At 37.7% G+C, this 24,706-nt stretch overlaps 1 protein-coding gene across 30 annotated transcripts in view; it reads right to left on the bottom strand.

Annotated features, from left to right (window-relative positions):
- The window catches only part of camk2g2 (calcium/calmodulin-dependent protein kinase (CaM kinase) II gamma 2), a 63,001-nt gene that overhangs the window by 31,761 nt on the left and 6,534 nt on the right, over positions 1-24,706 (bottom strand). For all 30 annotated transcript variants that reach the window (XM_056256276.1, XM_056256280.1, XM_056256277.1 and 27 more), the window contains exons 3-5: positions 7,585-7,644; positions 2,641-2,695; positions 1,683-1,748 (exon numbers count right to left, since the gene is read on the bottom strand). In XM_056256276.1, the coding sequence (XP_056112251.1) occupies positions 1,683-1,748; positions 2,641-2,695; positions 7,585-7,644 (181 nt within the window). The remainder of the gene's footprint in view (positions 1-1,682; positions 1,749-2,640; positions 2,696-7,584; positions 7,645-24,706) is intronic.

The raw sequence follows: 24,706 nt of genomic DNA on the forward strand, positions 1-24,706 counted from the left end.
GTGATCAAAACTGACAGTAGATAGATTTATTATGTTACAAAATATTTCTATTGTCAATGTCTCTATTCAGCAAAGAATCCTGAATTGTTCCCCCCCCAAAAATATGAATAGCATTTGTCTCTCACACTCTCTATAGGGCATTTGTTGCTCCGGCAGACTTGCACTGCAGAGAGACATTTCAAAAAAGACTTCTATAGACAGTGAGGCGACATAAATAAGCACCGGTGGAGCTGGAAAGAATGTTTATAAATGCAGAGAGTGGAGCAGCTCATTACAGAGCTCTGAAACCTGTTCAAAAGGTCATGACCCGAGGAAAGAGGAAGGGTTGGGAGGAGATGACATCTCTCTGAGGGAATGTTTGTTTGTTTGGAAGCATGCTTAAACCAAATCATTCAGAAATGTATTTTTTCATGTAAAGAGAGAGCAAAAAAGAGAGAGCTCGCAGAAAGAAAAGCAATGGCAGTTGCGGAAAGAAAGAGCCCCATTAGATATTCCCTGAAGCTCTCTTGAGGAAGGATGGCGAGGAAGGCATTTCTTGTGTCCAAATTTGGCAAAATCTGTGGACTGCATTCCATTCCATCCCATTACAGAGGCACTTCCCAGCAAAAACTCTCTCTGTTCTCCCTTGATGCGAACTCTCAGAAGCAGTCTTTACACTGTAAGTCTGGAGAGTGCCTTCCAAAAGTAATTGGAAAGTGACACTAAATTTGTTGTTCCAGCTTAGTGCTGAATATGAAGTGGATATGGACTGAAGCTTAAATTTAAGGGGATGCCTATCCAGGCAGCAGTTTAAAAATAACATCACATTTCAGGCCAGCTTCCATCCCTGTTAAAGCACAGAGTATTTACATAGCTTGACATTATTTGAAATAAAAATATCACGTTTAATAATCAGTTGCGTAGCCCTGGCATTTAATGATTGTCTCACTGTCTGAGACCAAAGGGCAGCATTAGAGTCAGAATATCTTCACTGAGGCCTTACAGTAAAGTGCTGCGGTGGTGCCATGGTGCAGAGATGGCTGCAGACAGTAATACCATGGTACTATGCGTACATCACTAAATAACTGCTATAGTACACACACACAACCGCTCAAAAGTTTGGGGACAGTACGATTTAGAAAAATATATATATATTAATACATTTATTCAACAAGAAAACATTAAATATTCTTGTTTCAAAAAAATTCTATTTTAAATAAATGATGCTCTTATGAACTTTCTTTTCTTGCCCTGAAAAGAAAAACCACTGTTTCCAAACAAATATTAAGCAGCACACGTTTTCAACATTGATAGTAATATGAAATGTTTCTTGAGCACCAAATCAGCATATTAGAATGATTTCTGAAGGATCATGTGACAGTAATGATGCAGAAAATTTGCCATCACATGGAAAAATTACATTTTAAAATATATTAAAACAGACATCAGTTACTTAAAACATTTATTTTGAAATAAATTGAAGTATTTTTAATTAAATAAATGCAGCCATGGTGAGCACTTCTTTCAAAAACATTAAATAGTTGTCTTTAACAGACCCCAAACTTTTGAACAGTATTGTATATATATATATATATATATATATATACAGAAATATATATATATATATATATATATATATATATATATATATAAAATATTACAACTAAACAATGATATGGTTTTAGCTGAATTTTTTAACATACCTTGCATCTGCTTCACTGTAATATTCTCTTGCGACAATGTCTTCAAACAGTTCTCCACCAGTAACACTACAGGAAGAAATACAGGCTTTATCAACGGCTCAAGGGAGGAGAACTCAAAACTATAAAGAGCATGAGGCCTGTAGAGGAGTGTGTGGCTAATGGAGGGAAGCTTTATCACCGTAGTTCGGCACTTAAGTGTTGGGTTAGCGCTATTAGAGTCTTAATGACACAAGAGCCCTGAGAGAGGGCCATACAGTTACAATCTACACACACATATGTCTCGCTCTCACACAATGCAGTTACACAGAGGACTCTATACCTCAACATTTCAGACTCGTTCAACACGATGTCAACATAACTCAAGCAAAGGAGTCAGAAATAAACCAAAGTATTTTAGACTAAATGGTAGGGATGCACAACATGTATATATACATCGGCCTGGTAGGAAAATTTAACTGATACGTTAAAGCCGATAAATAATGGATTGTTTCTTTCAGCAGAGACACTTCCGATGTGAACTGTTTGCCATGATGCTTTTGAATTGCTTGAAATATGATTGGAATTACTTCAAAAAGGAAAATACATTTAAGTGCAACTTGTGCAGCGCAAGTCTGAGAACATTATAATTGTGTGCTTGTGACATGGCTTTTAATGTCGAGACTTTTGTTTTTGTAATCAGGCTCTCAAAACTTATTTATGTTTTATGTTTATTGGCTTTCAAAAATGTTCATATCAGTGCATCCCTACTATATGGTAAAGAGAAATGGGCCTACTGGCTAAAGAGAAAAGAGTTTAATGGTCATACATCAATTACATTTTCCTGTAATTAACAGTTAATTACACCCAAACAGGGCTGAAAGGAAGTGGAAAGTGCGAGTATACAGGCCTCATCTAGGATCAATCTTGTTTAACAGCAGAAGTAAGAGGGAAGATCAGAGTGTCTGACTCAGATACTTACAGGTCAAAGACCAGGTAATGAAAGCCTTCTTCTGAGATACTGTCATGGAGACGCACTGTTGAGGGAAAACAGATAGAGAGAATGAGGTAAGACAGAGAAACAACATAAGCAGGATGAACAGAACAAGCTTTTATCCTTTTCTTGACCTGCCCATGAAGTCATCCTCATTAGCTCAATTACAAAACCCCAACCTTGCTGCCTAATGCCTTCTAAGGCAGCATCGTAAGTGACCCATTTGGAACGGTGCACATAGAGAGCAACTCCACATGCCACACAAATAGCACAGGACAGTGGTTCTCAACCACAACATAATATTCGAATGCTATACACCATATAAGGTAAGATATTTTCTGTATTTCTGTAATTGTTGTAATTCTTGTGTGCAGCTTACAATGCAGCTTGTTTTCAAAATGATTTTATTAACAGAAACTGGGCCTTGTCCACACGGACACGGGTATTTTTATAACCGTGACTTTTTTTACGCGGTTCGGCCGTTCGTCCTCACTGAAACTGAACATTTTTGAAAACCCCTGCCAGGGTGAGGATTTTCAGAAGCGCCGGTTACAGTGTTGTCGTGTAGACAGTAAAACCGGTGTTTTTGCCTTGCGACGTCAGAGTGTGCGCCGTTATTCGCTGTGTTTGACGTCAGATTGTGCGCCGTTATCCGCCGACCGGAACCGGTAATAACTTTTTGTTAGGCTTCTGATTGGCCAACGTGGCTTTACGGTTAGGGTTATATCGCCGCCTGCTGGTGTGGCATGCTCTTGACAGCGCTTGATAGCGTGTTTTTTTTTTTTTTTTATGTAGATGTAGATTTTTTTAAACCGAGCATGTGTGGACAGGATTTTTTTTTAACTGCAGGAGGAAAAACTCCGGTTAAAAATACTCGTGTCCGTGTGGACAAGGCCTGGGTCTATTTACATATTAAAGGAGACCTATTATGCCCCTTTTTACAAGATGTAATATAAAACAGCATTTCCACCGCTGGAAATTTCCACAGGAACAAGGGAATTTGGGGTGGTACTCTGTGTGTTTCGACCACAGGAACCAGGGTCTAAATGAAGTTCCGGGAAAAAATTCCCTGCTCGCAAGGTAGTACTTTTTCAAAGTTCAGGAACTTTCGGGGGTGGGACTTGGGCGCTGAACATGCTGATGGGTTGAGTTCACGCAGCATTTTGATTGGTTGTCTCGAAGCAGCATTTTATTTCAACCACCATTTTTTTAATTCTGTTGCGGTGCATGCATTAACAGTTGTTTGCTATTCGAATCGACAATGGAGTTTAAAATATGTTCGATGGACCAACGACGAAGATCAGGCTTTATTAAGATTATATGTAGAGGACAAAATCCAGCGTGAACTGTAAAATCGCGCACAGTCTTACGTCACTGGACTAATTTGCCAAATCTTCAGGGTGCTTCAGACCGCAATGGAAACGCAGACAGCATCAGGTCTGGGGGGGGGGGGGGGGGGGGGGATAAGTTGTTCCAGGTAATTTAAGTTAATAAATCCCATTTTTATTAACCACAATGACATGGGAGAGTGATAAGACTGACACTAATAAGGATACATGACATACAAATACTGGGCAAAATTAAATTAAATATATTTACATTTTTATTTGGCTTACATTTTAATTGAACATTTTTAATTACACTGAACTATTTTAGAACTGAATGAATTATAAGTTTATTTATAGACAACATTTTCTCATGCTCGGCCAACATCTAGGATTTTTTTGTATTTGTTGCAATGCATTATTATGGGACTGTTTTCTCTTCAAAGGATACAAGTTACATTAGAAGGCAACACTATCGCATTTGTTTTTCTTTGAAACAATGTGCCTTGATATATTGTGCACAATAAGACCGAGCTGTGAAAAAAGAAACACTGACTTCATGACCACTTTAAATTAAAAAGAATCACAGCTGACATCATTCGTGTCAGAGGAGGTACTGAGGTTCACATTACTGAGGGAACGGTGGCATTACAAGTAAGGCAAGGAACATTTGTTATCCTGATTGAAAGTAATGAATTTGTCATTGGTAGTTACAGATTTGAAACAGTGCACCTGCCAGATCTCACACACACGCAGGCATTAAGAGACCCCTCGGCTCGCTCTCATTGTGTGTGGGTCTGTGTAAATGACAGCGAGCATTAATCTCAGACATGTGAGAGGTGGCTGTGCTAGAGGAGGGCAGAGAGGACAAAGCAGAATTATATTATCTCCACATACACCCAGGATCACCCGCGGCGCTGACACAAACACACACATTCTGACAGGAGGACTGTGTTTTAACACAATTCAGACTCATGGTGCTGTGAACAGTGTGTGAATGGAGAGAGATTTTAACAGGTTGGCCTGAGAGAAGTGAGGTGTGGATAGAGGTGATTTGTGTTGTACTCTGATGGAGATGACACTAGTTATTGCTCTAGTACTCTAGAGCAATAAAACTTGCCCTAATACTTTTGACTTGAACTAGAGTACTGGCACTTCACTGGTCTAAAACTAAAATGGAAAAAAGCAATAATATTAGTCAGGTGTGTGTTGTAGTAATGTAGCTGCTGCAGATGTGTATAAAACATATTTATAAAATACACAATATACTAAATACTTGGGGTAAGTACTTTTTTTTTTCCTCGAAAGAAAGAAATACTTTTATTCAGCAAGTATGTATTACATTTATGAAAGTGACAGTAAAGACATTTATAATGTTAATGTAAAAAAGACTTTTATTTGAAAAAAATGCTGTAAATTTTTCCTGGTTTACACAAAAATATTAAGCAGCACAACTGTTTTCAACACTGATAATAATAAGATATGTTTTTTGAACACCAAATCAGCATATTAGAAAGATTTTTTAAAAACTGCCATCACTGGAATAAATTACATTTATTTTAAATTGTAATAGTATTTCACAATATTGCTGTTTTTACTGTTTTTTTTTAATCAAATCAATGCAGCCTTGGTGAGCATGAGATACTTCTGTCAAATAATTAAAAAAAAAACCTTATCGACCATATAAAATGTGCAGAGCTGTGAGAAGCACTGTTTTATATTACTTTATTATTATTATTATTTTTTCAATATTTCTGAACATTTATTTGCTAATTTATTTTGTATCTTTGTTCAGTTATCTTTATCTGTCTATTGTTATAACCATACAATGAACTAACCATATTATAAGAAAAATCTGACTGACCAATAAAAGTTCCTTTTTTATTAGCATAGTTTTATGATCCCTTGATATCCGGTAATATCACAAATCTTGACATCTTTTTCGAATATCAGTACCGGACACATAAATCAAAATCTTTTATTTTATTGGTAGGTGAGTTTTTTTTTGCTTAGCGGAAAAAGAAATTCTGCAAAAACACCAGTGTTGGGTGAATTTTCACAATCTGTTGAAGAGCTCCACAGGGATGCATTGTTCCTTTCTTACATTTTGTTGCACTGAAAACGCATGCCTGAAGACGTAGCTCTGAGTGAGATAACATGAAGAATGAATGTAGATGCATGTGGGCCGTGTGTGTGACAGAGCTTATGTCACACTATCTGCTCTAGCTATGAGTCTGTGGGCCAACGGCAGTCATGTGTTCATATCTGCTGTTTTTTTAGAAGAGGGTTTATTAACAACAAACCCCGCTGTTGGTAACATGTACAAAAGCTGTAAGTTACCCTGCATGTGTACAGTCTATGTGTTCAAGAAAAAGGAAGCGGAAAAGAACGAGTTTGAGTCTTTGCTGCCATAGGCCATGTGCTCCTTGAGCATGCTCTCTCTCTCTCTTATATACACACTTGATTGCTCTTTTTGTTAGGAGTTTACTGGCAGTCCATGCAGAAAACATGACAATCTGATCCTTTGAGAGAGAGTGAGAGGGAGAAAGAGTAAAAAAAGAGAAAGAGAACATGACAGAGAAAGAAAGGGCCATTTAAGGCGGTTAAACAGTAAAGGGTACAAAAGACAGATTTAGGCCACTGGGAATGGAAGGGAGGGAATACAGGAGAAAGAGAAAAGCGTGAGAGGAGAGATGAGATAAGGGGGTGGGAAGGGAGACAATTCCTAGAAAGAAAAAAATGAGCGCTACATAAAAAAAACACAAAAAAGAGAGACATCAAGTGACGATTGTGGCTACTAATGATTATCAATGAACAATGACACACATGTCAGATTGTCCCTTACATAAAGGTATAGTATGTCTTCAGAAAACTTGGAATAGCCAAAGTCTTATGGTCTAATTTTATGTGGCATCTCTGTCCTTTTTGGAGTTTAATTTGCTTTGGTATAAAAAGGAGCAGCTTGAACATTGTGTCTAACCTCTCATTTTGTGTTTCACGGAAGAAAATAATAACATGAATAAACATGAAGGAAAGTAAATGCTGACAAAATTGCAACTTCTGGGTGAATATTCCCTGTTGTGAATATTCCCTGTCTGGTGTGAGTCATTTAATCACGGTTAAAGGATATTTTCTCAAACAGTTCCGACCGTTTTGTTTTAATCCTGTTGTATTCCTTCGAGTCCTCATAACTTCAGATTCCACAAAAGCTTGATCTTGAATTCACAAACTTTCTAACTTTCTCTTTTGCACCTGGTGATTACCTCAGTGTCCTTTATCACCATGCAGAAACATCTTACCACAGCACTCAGCTGTTCACACACACTGAAGTGAGCCTGAAGGGACAAAGCCTGAGACATTTCCATGATTTTGCATAAGCAGGAGATTTTGTCTGTGTGATCTGTCGTGTCAGCCACATCCTTTCTCATTCCATGCAAATAATCTTGTGTTGACTGTGAAGCATGTTTGTACAGTATGTCTCACTGTACATCCACTATTGTCCTTGATTATTGAGGGGAGAATGGGATCAGGACATGTTGCATCCCGGACTCGAATCTGCACCCCCTGCATTGAGCATATTGAGCACAAGCATGTTGTTGAGACTCACCTATGTTGGGGTGTTTGAGCAGACGGCAGATCCGAGCCTCTCTCTCCAGCTTCTGATGATCTGAGGATTAAACACAGAGAGAACAATTCAGCACATTTAACCCCTGAACCTCCAACACCTCTCAGAACACAAACATTATCAGTGAAGAACCACTTGAAAAGTTTAGGTTTTTTTAATGTTCCTAAAAAAGTCCATATATTTGATCAAAAATACAGTTTCTCACACAAATCAATTCTGTTTCTCCTTTGGCTTCAGAAGACGGGACTTTTATGATGTTTTTAAATGGTGTTTTTTGGTCATTTGGTTCACTTTCATTATCTGGAAATGACCGATGTGCTCAAATCACCCTGAGATGGATATGAATCCCAGGTGTAAACAGTGCCTGTGATGCAGTCAATGCAACCGTTCAGTGACATAATTAATAGCAGGCATTCTGCCCTATTATTAGCAAGAATAGTAAATGACTCTGGGCGAATGCAATGTGCACGAGGTAAAGATGTCCACTCTAGAAAGAAAGCGTCCAAGATTAATATAACTGCCCATCCTGAAATAACGAGCATCGATCTCTAAAAGGATACAAGGTCATAGCCTCTATGGGAAACCTTTCAAGATTTCTTATTGCAGGCCAATCAAACAGACACACAAACAAACTGCTTCTGCAGTGTAAATGCATAATATGAATACATAGGTCTTCCCAGCCTATAAACAATTATGTTACGCACCACCAATCATGGTAGAGACCTGATCATGTGACAAAGAATAAGCCAAGAGGGTTTTTTTACTCTTGACTATGTGTCAGCATGGAAAAGCAGTTTCTAATGCAGGGCTGTTGGTATTGGGTCTTGTCGTGTATACTCCATGTCAAGCATCTTAACTAGAGTTGTCTGCATGACGCCAGACAACACCCTAGTTGAAAAGAATGCACATGTGCACCAAACACACAGTCATCTGCAGCAGCAGTGATCCACTAGTAGGAATTCAAATCATGAACTCAATGCATTGTGCGCTACTCGTCTAAAATGAGCCAGACCTCAAACTGTAAGAAAATATTACAAAATATAATAAAGACTGAAAAAAAAGTAAAGATGTCCCAGGGTGTTTATGTATTCGTGTTTCTATGTTCCTGTCGGAGGCCTTCACTAACCGCATGTGGATCTTCTACCAAAAAGACTTCAAATTCTCTGACAGCCCCAAAGCATGATTCTCAGAAATGACATCAGCTTCAATCTTAAAGGATCAAATATTAATCTAAAAACATCACCACCACACTAACATCACACAGCCTTAGCATTCACAGTACTTCTCATGAACACACACACACACACACACACACAAACACGAAGTGATGATGTTTTCATCATATTTGTTGAAATACAAGTGGGTGTAGGATCATGGGTGGCTTAAAGCTTTTCTGAGAAGTGCTACCTAATAAACATCTCTCTGAAAGAACGAACGGTGACCGCTGTGAGTGATGTGCGTGTGCGTTCGGTTTAGGGCAGCAGATGTCTTTATTACCTAACAGAATTAATACAGGACATTTAATATTCGGCTCCCTACAGAACAGTTAATCTGATGGCTGAGGCCTGAGAGACGGCCGTACAACGACTGCTGGAATGTAGAGAAAATAAACACCACACACATAAATTAAACACTTTGAGTATGTGTAATAAAACATTTTGTTTTTATCATTTGCTGCATCTTCCACATGTAATCTATCCACTGCATTATAAATCAAGTTTGAAGTAGAATAAACACAAATCCACTGATGGCTGTGATCTGATAAAGGCTTCGAGAAAGAGAAATGGCTTTGAGTGGCTCCCCTTCCACCTTTTTTTTCTGTCCACTCACGCTCCTCCCTTTGTGCGATCTCTCTCGTTTTCTCTTTTTATCCCATTACTGAAGAGATAAATAAATGATGTGTTGTTCAGTGACCATCTCTAAAATCCAATTGGGCTAAGTGCTGCTTTCTCACTGTGCGGTCAGGTCCATGATGTCATGGACTCTCAGAGAGAGAGAAACAGAGAGATTCAGAAAGCAGGAACACTGGATTGACTGCTATGAACGGTTAAACGAAACATCAACAGGTGTATAAGAGTCCTGAGATTGGATCAGCATAAACCTTTGATGACAATGAGCATTCTAGACCAGCAACTGTATGGTTTAAAACAAATTCCAATAGATTCCAATAAAATTCCAATAGATAGTAGGAACTTTCCACAAAACGAACACAATACAATTTATATTTCTGTTTCAGCAAACGGTCAGTGAAAATAGAATTTAAAACCATTATTTGTGTGATTTTTTGGGGTCGGTAAGAATTTATGTTTTTTAAAGTTTCACCAAGCCTGCATTTATTTGAGTAAAAATATACTAAAAATAGTAATATAGTGCAATATTGTTTTTTTTTACCAACTAATAGTAACTGTTCTATAATATAATACAGTAATTTCAGCATTATTACTTTATTCTTCAGTCACATGATCCTTCAGAAATCATTCTGATGTGCTGATAAGCTGCTCAGAAAACCTTTTTTTTTTATTAGCAATGTTGAAATCAGTTGCACAGCTTAATATTTTTATGAAAATATGGTAAATCTTTTCAGGATTCTTTGATTAATATAAAGTTCAAAAGAACAGATTTATTTGGAATAGAAATCTTTTGTATCATTATAAATGTCTTTACTGTCACTTTTGCTCAATTTAATGCATCCTAGCTGAATAAAAGTATTCATTTCTTAAACAAAAAACTTGCTGACCTGAAACTTTTGAACTGTAGTGTAATAATCAGACAACATGTCCACAAATGAATAGAGTTCATTGGTCTAGCTAGCTGTAGGGTGTTTATGCCTGCCAAGCAACGTAGAAACTTACTAATTAATATTGAATGTGCAGTAACACGTTCAAGATGTTTATCAGCTTTTACAACAGCAACATGGCTCATCCAATCAGAACTGTGTGTTTTTTATAATGAATCATAAATACCAATCCAGCTGGAGCCGTTTATGTATGTTTGCAGGTGCTCTTTCCAAGTTCCTTAAACAATAAAAACATCAAGTTAAATCAATAAGTTTCTTTCATGTCTATCAATGGCTACAGCAAAATAACTTCTGTAAGCAAGTCAATACAATGATGAAACTTTAGCATGAGCATCATAGGCCGGTAACCTCAAATGCACCCATTAGAGAGAGAGTGTAAATCTCTGTAGTCAAGCTCACAGTTCAGAAAAAACACATGTAAAATTAGGCGAAAAAAGTGCAAAGGGGAAGGAAACCTGCTGCCAGAATGCATTACTGCTTTTACAGTTACAATACAAAACCATATATCACTGTACAATCGCAGTACTTTTTTTTGTAATAGGTGCCATGGAGCTCTAAGTCTCATTTCTGTTCTGGATTTACTAACAGATGCTACACAGCAAAAATGAATTGGCTTGATTTAATTCAGTTGAGTCCTACAGCTCTGAAAAACACATTGAGAAAATGTGTGCACATATGTGCAAGCTGCTCCTGCTCTCACAGATCCCAACACGTCACAGGACACGAAACTATGTATCAGCACTTAGTCAGCCCAGACTCTGAACAGACAGTAGGGTCACTCACTCCTACACATATTGGAAAAGGTGAGGGATTTCATTAATTGTTCATTCTTCTCTCACATCTACTCTGCACTCCAGAGAAGTGCCCCTGTTGTGGCCTTTTCACTCGTTCTGTCTGCTTGCTTTATTTTTCATCCTCTGTTGGCTCATCAACCTTAGTGTCCTCACTGTTGACAAATCACAGGCTAACTCCAGTTGAAGACTATTGACTTTCATCTCGTTCTCCATCCCTTCCTTTCCTTTCCTGCTGGTCAGTTGTTCTTCCATGACAACAGACACACGGTGGAGTGTTATCATCATCTTGACTCATTTATCACAACCCTGCCCATCTCTTTGACATGTACTGCTCCAATCTGTCCAGTCATGCCCTTTTCCTGATGCTCTCTTGCTTACTATTCTTTTGCTGTCTTGCAAGTACTGGCAGTTCCTTCAGGAAATGCAAATGTAGTTCAGCAGCTGCTATTCCACAATGTTCCAACCGCAGTGATTCAAAAGTGTAGACATCCATGTCAGTAGTGGTCATTTAGCAGACAAAAGCGCTTAGAATGTCACTGGGACAACCTGGAGTTAAGTGTTTTGCTCAAGGTCATAGGTGTGATAACTCATGTTTGAACCAGCAACGTTTTGAATGCCAAGTCCAGGGCATCTTTCTATCTAATATTGTAATAAGTCCAAGTTCAGTTACAGATACAGTTCTAGAGATCAAGGTTGGAAATAAGATACAATTGACAGAAATGATGAAACATAAAAATGGCAAACACTTTTTTTTATATTAAATTTGACAACAACAACAAAAAAACAACAACATATTTGCACTGTTCATTGTCAAGGCTGTCAGATAATTCCAGAACTGACTTGAGGCAGAATCTTGACTGACTACTGTCAATCATCCAAATGGGAACTGGCAATGGTTGGTATTATTAATCTCAAAATGGCCATAAATCAGTTGATGAATTATGAACTACTGGACAGTATTTAGATTTTCAGTCCAGCAATGACGCAGCAAGTTCTCTCTCAGCAGTGGCATCACACGCTCATCCCAGACACAAAATGTAAAAAATATGTAGGAAAATATCACTTATTATTTTGTTTGTTATTCCTGTTCATTCCTTGCAGCTAAATACTGTACTGAAAACATGTCTTGATTATTGTATACATATTTTACTTCTACAATGATTGTTGACTGTTTGGTAAAAACACTATAAATGAACACTATAAATCTCAAGATATATCTAGAACAATATTGACCAAAATACTGATTATTCTGGTATTTGCTATGATGTTTTGAAAGACTGCAAAGTATAAAGTCAGTGAGAGCAGAAGAGGGTGTGAGACGGTTGTTTCTCTTGGGTAAACAGAGTGATTTGGACAGGGTGACACTGCTGGAAGGGACAGCCAGAAGGAAACAGCTTCTACCTGGAACCAGATCCAGTCGCCTCTTATTAATGCAGTGGATTCAGAATAAGACCGGTCCTGGAACAGCAGCAAAGCCCGAGGGGAAATGTGTGTGTGTGTTAGAGGGATGTGTGTAAATATAAAGGGAGAAAGAAAAGAAAGTAAACCTTGTGCATATGAGTGTTTTTTAATGAAATCCAGGCCCCTACGACACCTTATCGCTGGTTTAACGCAAGCGCGTTGTGAGCTGTCAGAGAACAAATAAAAAAGGTTCCAGTGAGACAGACACTCCAGTAATGCAGGAAAGTAGCTCGGTTTGGTTCTTCATACCAATGAAGCATCGTACTGCCAGAATAAACAACCAAAAACAGCTCTCAATATCTTAAGCATGAGAAAACACCACATCTCAGCCTGCCCATCAAATCGAAAGCCTGCAAATACAAGACAGACAGGCAGCCTCGTCAGCCTGATGTCCTCCAAATAACGCACACTTCCAAAAACCTGTTCCTTTTAAAATCAGCTTAAGGTGCTGTGGCGGGGATGTCTGATCCCTCGCCATCCTACGACTAATCTGCAGTGCAGAGTTTTCCTTAGACAACTGCAGGGGGACGTGGATGAGCACATGATTGAGTACACACACGTTCATTATAACATTATATCCTCTCCTGCCACCATGGTAACACTCACCTGACTTCTCTTTCCAGCCCACTGAGCTCTCTTTCCTCCACATATTTCTATCATTCAATCTGTCTCAGGAGGTGTGTGTGTGGCGTTTTTTCTATGGCTAATGGAAAAGCCAATCAGTTTATGTGCTCTTGAGGCCTACGGCCCACTTGAAAATAACTGGATAATGTCAAACAAAAATTGTGAACAAACAATTGATAAACGTGTCAAAACAGTCACACTCTGACTAATATCGCCACAGATATATGCATGAAAATTCAAATATACACACCAAACTCTACTGGCTATCACTTTTGTTTGGTGTGTGTGTGTGCATGGGAGCAAGTCCTCTCTGATTCCAGACACTCCCTGCGTCATACCGGCTGCAGCTGTTGCAAGTCACAGCCTCGCAGGACTGGGTCCAGTCAGTGTTCTCCACCGCTCCACACGCCAGGAGACAGCTTGTTTGACAGATGTGCTACATGTTGTTAATCTGTGGTGAAATTAATTGTCTGTTTTCTACTGATGAGGAAGAAACGATCTGGTCAGGAGATAAAAACGTTGTGGTTGTTACAAAAGCCAGCCCAGTAGCATCACATACTGACTCACCACCACTTTACAAAATAAATAAATTAAATATTGACTATGTCAGTTACAATCAAATCAAGTTGCCAATTTTTTTTTTCTTTAAGCTAATTTATTTGTTGTTTATTTGCTCAAAAGAGACACTAGACTTAAAAAATATCTGTAGCCATTTGAAATTAGAGCCAACCACTCGTGATCCAAACAAAGATGCTACACGCATGTAGCATGAGCAGTTGTTTTGTAACTGAATTTGAAAATTTCATTTCAAGATTTAAATCAAAAACAGAATCTGTTTTTTAGATTTGTGAAATTATGCTACAGAAGAGACACACCTACACAAAACAAAAACAGCAGACACTGTATGATATGCACATTATCACTACTAGTAGAAGGCGCTAGGCTGGCTGCTATAGTCGGTGTTCCCGGCGTTACACGGTGTTCAGCCGCACACCGATTATAATCACAGAACAGACAATTCTACTTTTGATTCAATCAGTTAGGCAGGGAGTCTTTCACCTGCAGCACATTAATAAAGCACATGGGGAGCAGCAGTAGTAAAAAACGGAAACTTCTTAGAATAAAAGAAAAGGACAGACTCACTACTAACTTGGCATAAGCTAAGCTAAGAGAGCCAAGCCTGCTTCCTCTTCCTCTAGCTTCCTCTCTCAGCTCTGTAAGTCTGCGATGGATTGGAAAAGACCTGGTATTGTGGAAAGGCAGAATTGTTAACTTCAGGTTAAGGTCGAAGGATGACAGGCCCGGAGATGATTCAATAATTACCAGAGCAAAACAAGTTTGCCAGCTTTCCAAGCATTCAGAGGCACAGCAAATTCTTTCACTCAGGAAGGTTCACTAGCTGTGTCCACCAACTGACCATTTGATTAGTCAGGTCCTAGTTTATCTAATTTTGTTTTAGCTTTAATGTTTAGACTGCTTTGTTTTTTACAACGACAGCATGTTATACTTTAGCATGTTGTTAGAAGTTGCATCTCTAAATTCATCCCCTTTAATATGTAATTAAAGGGGATGTAATTAAAGGGGATTCAATATGTAATTTTTTTCGCTGCTAGGGGTCGCTAACCTCTTACAATAACAAATGTGTAGGTTGATGACACATAAGCGGAATAATGGAACTTGTCGTCATGCTGATGGATCAAATGTTTATGGATGAGTGAATGCATTGATGTTTTTAACATGACTGTGGTATGAAGCAGGTCGCGATTGCTAATAAGAGACAGATATCAGCGCCACACGCGAGTCTCACGGATATAAAGGAATAAGGACATTTCATTCTACCGAACTACCCGCAAATGCTGAATTAATACTCACACAGGTCAGTTTATTAGACGAACGCAGCGCTGTTTCACTTGGTCTACACAATCACACTAAAATGCATTTGAGTGTGTTGAAAGTTATAAAGCTATTCTATGTGTTAGTTTGTCTGTATGGGACTAGCAGTAAGCTAGATCAACATTAGAATAACATGTCTTGTGGGGGGAATCAACCTACCTTGGCTGACTATAGTTGTCGCTGCATATAAAGCTGGTACTTACATTTTACTTTCATTTACACGCCATGAGTATAAAGTCAGCATAAACTGAAATTTTCTAAATGCAAGCTATTGATCTTATTATGAATAATTCATCAAATGCATGTCAATCTTTTTTGACCATTTATTTTTTAATGAAAATGTCATAACTTCTCGTGATGTTATGACACTAAAACCCCACCACTTACAATTGACTGCAAGCTCACATACAGATCCAATCATCATCATACAGATCACAACATCACAACATGAACATCTGAGAAAAATATCAAATTCAGACAACCACACGACTGGTAAATTATGACTGCTCTTGCACATCCCTAATGCTCATTCAAGTGGTTTCAGTTCAAAACTCTTCCCTCTGACTGATTTCAAAGTTCAATAGCATACTTTTGTGGAGAGGCATGGAATGAGAGCAGTCCAACCACCAACAGCATTGTCACCATCACACACTCTGCCATCAATCCACCCACGAGAAGATAAAAAACCCTTTCTTAACTACAAGATAAACTTCAGTCTTTTAGGAAGGGTGTGTATGTGTGCTTTGTACAAGTTTATTGACATGCTATGATAAAAGTAAACATTCAACAAAGGACAGTAAAACTGTCAACCAGAATTGCCCGGCTAATGGACTTATAAATTTCCAATAAGACAGCGCTCACAATACACGTGTATAACCTCTGTACTGAAACTATGCCCCCCACACTCTTCCAAAAGGGGGGAAAACATCCTATGGCCAGACAGAGCAATCACCTCAAAGGCAGTTATTTCCTCATTAGGTAACTGAGTTTAAAATCCAAAACATCCAAACACTGGCTAATGGAAACAATGTTTACAATGTATGCAAACTCACAGCCCCTCAGCTCAAGAAAGGATAAGCATAGCTGCTCTGTGTTAAGTGGAGGGAGTCTGGCTTTGTACGCTGACGTGCTTCTCGTGTGTAAGTGTGAGCTTAAGCCGTGCGTCTGTCCCGCACCAGACCATCTGCTGATCCAGGGTGTCACTACATCTCTCTCTCCGATCCAACAGGGATTATCCTGTTACGTGATTTAGACCCCTGCAGATTCCCAGCAGTTACAACAAAGCAGGTATGACACATCCTTATGACCACTGCATGACAGCGTGAGAGAATAAATGATGACCTTTGTTGTGAATTCACTTCCCGCTCAATTCTGTCAGGGTCAAGTGTTTACTGACTTGTTCAAAATTAAATGAACCTACTGTAGGCTTGGTGTAGCCCATCAATATTATTCTAGAAAGATGAAGTTAAAATAATTTCAGCATGAAAAAGCTAAATTAAGTAATATCAACGTATTTAAGTGAGGGTCAAACATGGCCAAAATAACATCACTAATAACACAAAAGCTTGAGAATGAGGTCACTACTTGTGGGCGGGGCTCTGTTTTACGGTCCCTCCAGAATAGCTTGAAATCCGTAGCATAAAAAATATAACAAAAGAGAGACAAGATTAAACCAGTGGTTCTCAAACTTTTAGACCTGAAGGCCGCCCATTGCCCAACACAATATTCAAAGGGTCGACATAATAATATATTGTTATACAGTATATAAATATAAAATAAAAAGGACAAAATCACAATTCATTTTCTTTTCCAGAAGTTTTAAGAACTGAAATACAATAGTTATTTGGGGGGATAATATATTAATCTTGATTAATTATATTAATTATTTAATGAATAATATTTTAATTATATTAAGTAATCTTGCTACCCCCTTGGATATTTGCTGAGGCACCTTATTGGTTGAGAATCACTGGATTAAAATTAAAAACAATTCTACTCTGTAAACTGTCAATAACATTCACCTTGTAATGTTAAATACAAGAGCATCTAATCCCTAAAATATTATCTAAGATCTATCTCTAGTCTAAACACTGTTCTAAAAGATCAATGGAGATGGAGCTGTTGAAATGGAAAAATTCTTAATATTTACTAAATAAAAAAGAAAATTCCCGCTAACCAACTATTGAGCTTTTTTATATATAAAATGGTTTGTATTGCAGGATAATAGAATACTGTCCATGACAGAAAATTGTTAGTGCTTAATAGATAATTCTCAGTTCAGTGAAGATTACCAGGTCAAAAACTTCTTTCAGCTCTCCTTCGACACAGCTTGGGGATAGTGACTTTAACCTGAAATATGAATCAATTATTTAGGCCCTTGCAAACAACGAGTCAGCCACCTGAATAATGGTTTATCTGTGTCAATGTTTGTAGAGCGTGCCACATGGTACAGGCTTATGCATAGTGTATCATCGAATACATTATGTCCTTTCAAAATAAATACAGAGCAACATTCATTGGTTTGAAATGAACAGAGCCTGCAGTGTAAATAGCATGACAGACCTGTGTTCTGGTTATGTGGAAGAGGAAGGTGAGCTTTTGTGTTGATATCAATTGTGCGATAAGTGTAGCTCATTACTTGTTGGTGGTAGGTGTGCAGCATATTTTATGATGTTAATCCAAAAAAAATCCCTAATGCTGGAATCCAACCACTTAAATGAAAATCTATTCAAACTAATGTTTAATTGCCACCAAAATTCCTCGAAATTTTATGAAAATGAGCAAGAGTCGTAATGAAAGTTTATAAAGGTGCTGCGATTATTTCAGGGCACCTGCTGAGCTAGAAATACAAACAAACTTGAAAGTGTTACATTTATGGATTACATCCAGGAGTCCAAACTTTAGATTATTTTAATTCCCAACTAACTGAATAGTAAATGTAACTTTTCAGAAGTGAAGTCTTCTGCTTTCAAGGAAACATGCACAGGAGGCTTTCCTTTAAACAAGACTACTCAAACTCCAGGGTAGTGAAATGATGGCTTCCATATGCTCTCAATTGCAAAACAAAATAAGCTGTCTTTTTTATTTTTAGTTCCACAAAACAAATATTCATGTAATAAATCAGCATATCTGGCATCTTGCAAAACATTTGAATATCTTTTAGCACTACATGACAGTTAAAATAAATGCAAATGTTTATATAGCCAAAAAGTGTCCGAATTTTGTCGTTAACTATCATAAACTACATACACAATTGATCTGGCTATACAACCTCCATCGCTATGATCACTAGAAAATCCTTTTACCCCTCAGTAGTTAAATGAGCTAAAGCACAATTTCAGCCAAAAACTAGGACTTGAGATGAATCTCCTACGATCCAAGAACATTCCTTATAACCTATGCATGTGGTCAAGGTAAGTAAACATTTGGACACTGATGAACTCAACACTGCTAATCGGAAATCCTGTTTAATTAAGATTGCAAGTGATACTGAGCAAATGAGAAACGTCACCCCTTCAAACTTGCGAGACAAATTAAGGCAGTTTTCCTTTCAGACACCCCTTTCTAAGCTAATTTAATTAAATTTGAGCTATGAGTTAATCTAAGGTTACAGGAAAGATTGTGACATCAAAGTAAATTCAAGGCATCTGAGAAGGGTGTGACAGGAGATTGGTACAGACATCGACTGACAGAGCTTTAAGGTGTAGAGAGGTGAATGTCATGCAATGTTAATCAGGAACCAGAGTGTCACAGACAACAAAGACTGTACTGTATGGGGGGTCATTGACTATGTAGACATTTAGAGTTTCTCTTCTGACAGCTGTTACACACTATACAGTCCAAAAGTCTGGGAAAACTAGACAAAATAAGGGGTTGAGCAATATGGGTTTTTCAATGGGCGATATTGATATTTAAAAAGCGGGGTGGCTAGGTTGATACAATGTCACTGTATAAATTACCTTGCACCCATTCTTCAGCAAAGTTTTTTTTTTTTTTTTTTTTTTTATAAAATACTTTTTTCAGCAAGGATGCATAAATTGATTGAAAGTGGCATTTATAATGTTACAAAAGATTTGTTTCAAACTAATTATGTTTTAATTAACTATTAATTTAATCAAATCTATTTAATCACAAAAATTTGAAGCAGCACATCGGTTTTGAACATTGATAATAATAAGAAATGTTTCTTGAGCACCAAATCAGCATATTAGAATGATTTATAATGAGTAATGATGCTGAAAATTAAGCTTTGCCACCACAGGAATAAATTACATTTTAAAATATATTAAAACAGAAAATAGTTATAAAATGTAAGATTTCACAATTAAACTGTTTTACTATATTTTGATTAAATAAAAATAGATGTCATTTAAAAACATTAAAAAAAATCGTATCAACACCAAACTTTCGAACAGTAGTTTATACATTGGCCAAGTGGACATGGTTATTGACCAATGGTGATAATAAAAAACTAAATATCCAAAAATTAACCGACATCAAGAAAGATGGCTAAATACCAGAAGATTAATCAGTCTATCGCAAGTGAAAATGCTTGCATTTTTTTGTGAAATATTACTAAAGTGATACATATGTTTTCATTACAAACTATGTTATCTATGTAACTCACGTGTCAAACTCCACTCCTGGAGGTCCACTATCATGCAGAATGTAGCTCCAACCAGCTGCAAAACACCTGCCTGGAAGTCTCTAGTAATTCTGAAGACATTGATTAGCTGGTTCAGGTGTGTTTAAATGGGGCTGAAGCTAAACTCTGATGGACAGTGGCTTCCAGGAACTGAGTTTGACACCCCTAACTGAAATGTTTATCTTAGTATTTGGTTTGTTCTTGTTTTAGTTGAACGTAAAACCTGATGATAGTGTTATCAGCATGATTTCAGAATGATCCCTCATGGAATCATATTCAAACCCAACACATGTATGCATGCTTAACTTACAAGTTCATACAAATCTAACGAGTGCACAACCATCTCTCCCTCCCTTTGACACCTCTGGCCCTCACTGGTACTTACACAATACATCATAAACATGCACACAATTGTGTCTTTCCTTTAAATGTGCCCCAATACACACTCAGCCGACAGCCACTCTCTTTCCGTTGTGCACACACACCATTTGGCTGGGGTTCATTAAAAATTCACAGTTTGTTCCATTAAAGATTCACCACAGCAGTGCTGTTACGTTTATCAGGCCTCTGCCAGTCGCCCTCCAGCGAGCAGCGAGGAAGCATTCTAGGGCCCTGATAATACGACAAGGCCACGATGCTGCAGCTGATCTGAGGGAGGTCAGAGAGAGTGAGAGAAATGTGGAGAGGCAGAAAGTGGTGAAGGTCTTAGCCTCTTTTTCCATTTAGAGCTACGGCAGGCTGTGGATCTCAATTATTCAGCAGTGTTTCACGCACCTCCTGACATCACCACTGCATGCTCTCGATGCCTGCGTCTCAGCCACAGGCTCCACGCTGCCCTGGATTACACCACTGACCACCATCACACACACACACACGCACGATTCCATTAGTATGTTCAGCCAAACCACAAATGGCCACAGAACTGTCAAGTACAGCCACCTTCATTTATATAGCGCTTTTAACGATATAGATTGTTTCAAAGCAGCTTTACAGTGATAATAGGAAATTAAAGTAACAGAGATTGTTTTGGCTTTACAGGTTCCTAACCGACGATGAAGACTTGACAGAGCAGCAATCAAGTGTTAGACAGTATTCTAGGTTAGTATGTGAGGAAGTTTTTTGTCCAATAATTAAAATCTCTGTTTTTTTTCAGAATTAAGTAGTAGGAAATTACTAGTCATACAGTTTTTTTATATCAGCTATGCATTCCGGTAATTTTGTGAATTGGTAAGTTTCGTCAGGGCGTGAAGAAATATAGAGCTGAGTATCATCAGCATAACAGTGAAAACTAGTGCCATGCTTCCTAATGATATCTCCTAAGGGTAGCATGTACAGAGTGAACAGCAACGGTCCTAGTACTGAGCCTTGTGGTACGCCATACTGAACTTTTGATCGATTAGACATCTCTTCATTTACTGCTACAAACTGACAACGGTGAGATAAGTATGATTTAAACCATGATAATGCAATTCCACTAATGCCAACATAATTTTAAAGTCTATTTAAAAGAATGTTGTGGTCAATGGTATCAAATGCAGCACTAAGATCGAGTAACACTAATAGAGAGATACAACCACGATCGGATGATAAGAGCAAATCATTTGTGACTGATGAGAGCGGTCTCAGTACTATGGTACGGTCTAAATCCTGACTGAAAATCCTTGCAAATACCATTTCTTTCTAAAAAGGAACATAGTTGTGAGGATACTGCCTTTTCTAGTATCTTTGACAGAAAAGGTAGATTCGAGATCGGCCTGTAATTGACTAATTCTGTAGGATCAAGTTGCTTTTTTTAACAAGCGGTTTAATCATAGCCAGCTTAAAAGTTTTTGGTCCGTATCCTAATGACAAAGATTAATTCATGATTAATTCATGATTCAGGATCTATGACCTCTTGAAGCATCTCTTCCAATAGCTTAGTTGGTATAGGGTTTAACATACATGTTGTCGATTTAGATGATTTAACGAGTTTAGAAAATTCTTCCTCTCCTATAGCAATGAATGAATCAAATTTTTCCTCAGGGAGACTATAATGCACTGCCTGGTGCGAGACTGTAGTAGACGGTTGCATAGTTATAATTTTCTTCCTGATATTATCAAACTTGTAAGTAAAGAAGTTCATAAAGTCATTACTGCTGTGCTGCTTGGAAACGTCTGGGGTTGAAGCTTTATTTTTCGTTAATTTAGCCACTGTTTCAAATAAATAGGGTTTTGTTTATTTTCTTCTAATAGGGTTGAAAAATAAGCAGATCTAGCAGCTTTTAAGGCCTCTCTGTACGCAACTGTGCTCTCTTTCCATGAAATGCGAAAAAAACTCTAGTTTTGTTTTCTTCCAGTTGCGCTCAATTTTTCTGGCTGCTCTCTTAAGGGCCTGAGTGTGCTCGTTGTACCACGGCGTTGGACTATTTTCTTTAATCTTCTTTAAGCGCAAAGGAGCAACTGTGTCTAAAGTGCTGGAAAAGATGCTGAGGAGATGAAACTGATCAGGAAGATTATTAATAAAGCAATCTTTAGTGGCAGAAGTGATAGGTCTAACATATTTGTAACACGGAGTCGACTTTGCAGCCTTGGCTAAATGAAATATACACGAGACTAGATAATGTGAGATGTGTAGGAATAATGTTACATCTGAGGTCTTCAACAGGGGGACTGGAGGGGTCTCAAATAATTTTAGTGAAAAATAATGAAAATATGGATTAAATTGATTATTTTTCGTGTACTGTGTGTGGATGACTTCGCCACCACCGAAGACCATTTCTGACAATACGAAAGAAAATATCTGTAGCTGCTTCCATTACATAGTGACTTTAATGCATTAGGTTTAATGAAACAACAATGAACAATTTTTGCAGCATTTAATTTGCGGCATAAACTAACTTTAGAAATTAATGTTAAATTATACTTAAAACATAAAAAAAATGGTTTAGCACATGTAGAAATTAACATTAAGTATTGTTCATTATCAGTTCATGATCCTTTAATAGTTTCACAGCAAAAGTAAAAAGATGGGGCATGAGATGAGAGCAACAAGGAACAAGTTCATGTTATTTGTTCTCAGTTACTTTGCTCTACATTTACATAATATTTACCTTTGAATTTCACTGGATTAATCTGAATTTTACAGGTACAAAATATTTAAGCATCACATTCAAATGAATTCAATATAATACGTAGAATATATCAATAAGAATCTAACACGCCATTTGGAGCACTACCATTAAACAAAAATCATACTGTGGCACTCTCAATACTATAAGACATAAACAACATTTGACTGAGCAATTGCAGACTGTCCTGGCCTTTGCAAGATGACTCAGAGATGATAATAACTTATACGTGTCTGTTAACAGGTTGGCATGTCGAGAGATCTCTCTGGGCTTTGATTAAGGCCAAGGGAATGGGGAGATTTCGTGGGAGGGGGCTTTGGCACTTGTGTGGGCTCCACCGGATGAATAGCACGGTTGCTTTTTAATACAGTGCCAGCCAGCATGATAAAGAGTTTGAAGAATAACAGTTGCCAGGTTCCTTGAAAAGAAGCTTATGAGAGTCGCCAAACTATGCTGATCTAATTACCTGTTGCTTTTTGTCCAAGGATCTTTTAAATAAATCTGTTGTTTACTCGTCATCCATGGGGACCGTAGCGCACACAAATGCATACAATGAGAACAGAATCTGTTGTAATTCAACTTGAAGGTCTACAGAGAGAACAATAATTTCTCCAGCTCAGGCCATGCGTCCACTTACACGTTCACCCTAAAACAGCAACAAATGCTGAAGGGAACCTTCTTTTACATGAGACCATGTTTACAGTGACCGTAACCAAAAAAATTTTTTTTTTAAACCCTGTCAGGGGCTATTCACACAGAATGCATTTTTTCATTCCATTGTTTTTCAATGTAAACGTGCAAGACACACATTTGGACCGCTGCGCTCACAGTACAATGAGTGGAGATACAGAAGCACATGCTTGCACATAAGTATGTGATTGTGAAATGACTCCAGTTCAGAAGTTGACCTGTTGACATAAAAGGAAAGAATGCACTGTATTTCAGCTTTATTCATATGCGATTTCAGGACCTAGCGGCAACAGTCGGATCTCACTGAATTATCTGCATAGGACAAAGTCAAAGACAACCGACTTTTTGTCGGTTCAGAATGAAAGATAGGTTGTTTGCCAGCCATTCTCGCTCTGTCTGCACAGTGTACGTGAATCGCGCAGATGACGTATGATGTGCGTGAACAGGCTGCGCAGTGGTATGCAAACACACGTTGACTGACAGGGAACACATGGTACCATTTCATTCGGACAGAATGAATTTGGTCTTAAAGTGGCAACAGCCTAATGCTGCGCTGCTGTCTGTGCTTTTAATCGAACGGCAAAAAACAACTGCTCTTGACTGATTCACTTTTGTAACATTAATGTTTATACAGTGAGGAATATGCAGTGATATTTTACATTTGATTACTTTATTCAATTTCTGTACCTGTCCTGAAAACTACTGTTAGACCTGACAAATCTCATTTATAATATAATATAATAATTTATATAATTTGTATCTTTGTTCTATTGTATTTATTTGTTTGTGCTAGAAAAAATCCTTAGAATTGAGCCCTGTATAATTTGTCAGACTCACTTTAGTGGGTAAAAAGCAGTCAATCTCTTTCTGAATAATATAATATATAAAGCAACAGCAATAAACTCATTATTTAATGAGTTCATTAAAGAAAAATGTAATGTTCTATAATAATAAGTCCAAAATAAGTTCATGCTGTTAAGAAATATTTGACAGAAAATATCTTATCTGTATGTTGTCTTTCTTATTTTGTGCCTCTCTTATAATGTTGGCCTGCTGAATGTTAAATGGATCCAATCCATGTTCAACGGAAACA

Source organism: Rhinichthys klamathensis, unplaced genomic scaffold (assembly GCF_029890125.1).
Source record: "Rhinichthys klamathensis goyatoka isolate OS25496 unplaced genomic scaffold, OSU_Roscu_1.1 h1tg000126l_1, whole genome shotgun sequence".
Classification (NCBI taxonomy): domain Eukaryota; kingdom Metazoa; phylum Chordata; class Actinopteri; order Cypriniformes; family Leuciscidae; genus Rhinichthys; species Rhinichthys klamathensis.